Below are 2,475 nucleotides of genomic sequence, written 5' to 3'. Positions count from 1 at the left end.
GCCTTCCCGGCGCCGGCGTCGACGCTCCCCGGGGCGGCACTAACCTTGCGGGCAGTGCTGCTTCCCGTCGCACCACAGCTCCGCCGGGATGCAGGCGGGACCCAACTCGGGGCACAGCTCCTTGCAGGGCGGCTCGGGCGGGAGGTCTCGCCAGCCGCTGCGCCCCTCCAGGGACGCCGTGGCGTAGGCGTAGTCGTAGCCCTCCAGGTCGGCCGGACTCCACGTGGTGAGCCAGCGCAGCTTGAGCCGCGACGCGCTGCGCGGCTCCCACACCACCACCAGGGACGACCCTCGGCCGCCGTACGACTCCCGGAAGTCCAGCTCGCTGCTCTTGAAGTCGTCCTCAGAGTCGTCGTAGCCGTTGGCGTCGCTGGCCTCCGTCTCCTCCGGCGGCGGCGGGCTGTTCCACTCCCGCGGCGGCCAGAAGAACGTGATGGCGGCCGCCGGGTCCGCCGCCGGGCACACGCCGTACACGGGCTCGGCTCGCCCGGGCACGTGGAAGAACAGGCGCGTGTCGGAGGCGCACGTGCCGTTGTCGAGGCTCGCCCGCGGCAGGGTCAGGAAGAGGGCGTGGTTGGGCGGCGTCTTGAGCAGCCACGGGAAGCCCTCGCACTTCGCCTTCTCGGAGGAAGGCGACGACGCGGCCACGATTTCCCCGGCGGGCCCCGACAGCATCCGCGTCGAGCCCACGCACCCCGGCGCCTTCTCGAACTCGTACGAGACGTTGAAGTAGTAGTGGCGGAAGTCCTCGTGCGGCTGCATGCCCGTGATGGTGAGGTTCAGCGTGAGGTCGGGCCCATGGGACACCTCCGTGATCGGGATCGAGTCCTGCGAGCACACGCAGGCCAGCGGCAACTCGATGTCTGGCCACGGCCACTCTGAGACCGTCAGCGACATGTGCGCGCGGCCTCGGGGCACGCACATGAGCGCTTTCGTCTGGCGATTCACTTGCGTCCTGCACTCGGATAACCCTGTTCGAATACTGTTGATGGTGAGGCGAACCACCTGGTCCTCCGCAGCCAGCAGCCGCCACGAGCACGACAGAGTCGGGCTTCCTCCGCGGCCGTACAGGAAGATGTTGTGCGGGGCCGTGAGGGTGAAGTTGCCCTGTGACGTCCCGTCGCTGCGGATGACGCGCGTGCAGGGGTCGCCGGCCCACTCACCCGCCTGGACCTGGTCCACGAACTCGTACCTGGAAAGGAAAAGACAATGGGTCCACTTTATTCGCTCAGAAAATAACACCTTTCAGCTCTACGGTAATCCAACACAAGGACTCTCACCTCAGCAAGAAGGTCACTTTGGTCACCACGCTTCCGTCGCCAAAGAGCTGCGAGATGCTGAGGTTCCTGCCGGAGGAGATGTACGACTCGTTCCTGCCGCAGGGCCTGACGTTGGAGTCGTCGAGCAGGCGGCGCGCCCGGTCGCAGGTGCGGGGCTCGTTGTCGTGGCAGTGGCAGGCGATCTCGTCCCCGTCGGGCCACACGCCGTCGTTGACAGTCAGCTTAGTTGAGCAGTATTTCGTCTGTAGTTTCTTGACTTGTGTGTGCGTTTTGTATTGCGCAAAAGTGATCCACACGACCTGGCCGGGCTCCCCCAGGAACTGCCACACGCAGGTGGTGTTCGGCGGAACGCTGTGGCCAAGGCCCTCCAGCCAGCCCGTGTGGTTGGCCGAGCTCCGGATCTCCATGCGGCAGTCCTCGCCGAGGTTCGTTTCGGCCGTGAAGCGCGTCTGCGCCTTCAGCTCGAAGCCGGCGACGTGCGTCCAAGGCATCTCGTGATGGGGGCAGTCGTAGGGCGACGTCGTGAACTCGATGAGCATATCCGGGCCCGACGACACGATCTCGGGCACGTTGGCGCCGCGGCAGAAGGTGATGAGCACGGGCGACGTCGTGTACGGCCCGTCGTACACCCGGACGTAATCCCCGACGTAGTAGCACTCCTCGTACAGCTTGAGGTGCCGCTCCGTGGTGTCGTGGGACTGCACGGCGCTCTTGACGTGCACGAGGCGGCCGTCGTCCTGGCTGAGGGCGATCACGGCGCGCTTGCCGTCCATCAGGCGGGTCTGGCTCAGGTGGTAGTAGCAGGTGGTGTTCCTGGGGTACATGCCGGGGAAGTTGGGCGACTGGACGTAGCACGGACGCTGGTCGCAGTTGGTGAAGAGCGCGTTGCAGACGGTCGTGGAATCGCGGAGGCCCAGGTACTTAGGCTCCGAAGGCAGCCCGTAACGCACGACAGCCGACTCCCGGCGGAGGAACTTGTAGGACATCTTGAAGTAGAAGCTGGAGAAGGCGTCGAGGGCGGTGAGGTCGTTGTCGGTGGGAAGCCTGGTGATGATCACGGACACGGACGGCGTCTCCGAGTAGTACATCTCGAGGCCCACGCCGTCGCCGCACCAGAAGCCAGGTCTGGAAGCCAAGGATAGGGTCAGGGTAAGACGGCAGGAGGAATGGGCAGCTCAGTGGGCATGTAAATGCT

General features: G+C 65.7%; 1 protein-coding gene across 1 annotated transcript in view; it reads right to left on the bottom strand.

Annotated features, from left to right (window-relative positions):
* Positions 1-2,475, bottom strand: part of LOC119592914 — a 118,074-nt gene that overhangs the window by 7,592 nt on the left and 108,007 nt on the right. The window contains exons 9-10 of the mRNA XM_037941805.1: positions 1,281-2,405; positions 45-1,192 (exon numbers count right to left, since the gene is read on the bottom strand). Of these exons, the coding sequence (XP_037797733.1) occupies positions 45-1,192; positions 1,281-2,405 (2,273 nt within the window). The remainder of the gene's footprint in view (positions 1-44; positions 1,193-1,280; positions 2,406-2,475) is intronic.

This window comes from Penaeus monodon, chromosome 31, assembly GCF_015228065.2.
Source record: "Penaeus monodon isolate SGIC_2016 chromosome 31, NSTDA_Pmon_1, whole genome shotgun sequence".
In the NCBI taxonomy this organism is placed as follows: domain Eukaryota; kingdom Metazoa; phylum Arthropoda; class Malacostraca; order Decapoda; family Penaeidae; genus Penaeus; species Penaeus monodon.
This window is presented reverse-complemented; position numbering and strand designations above follow the sequence as displayed.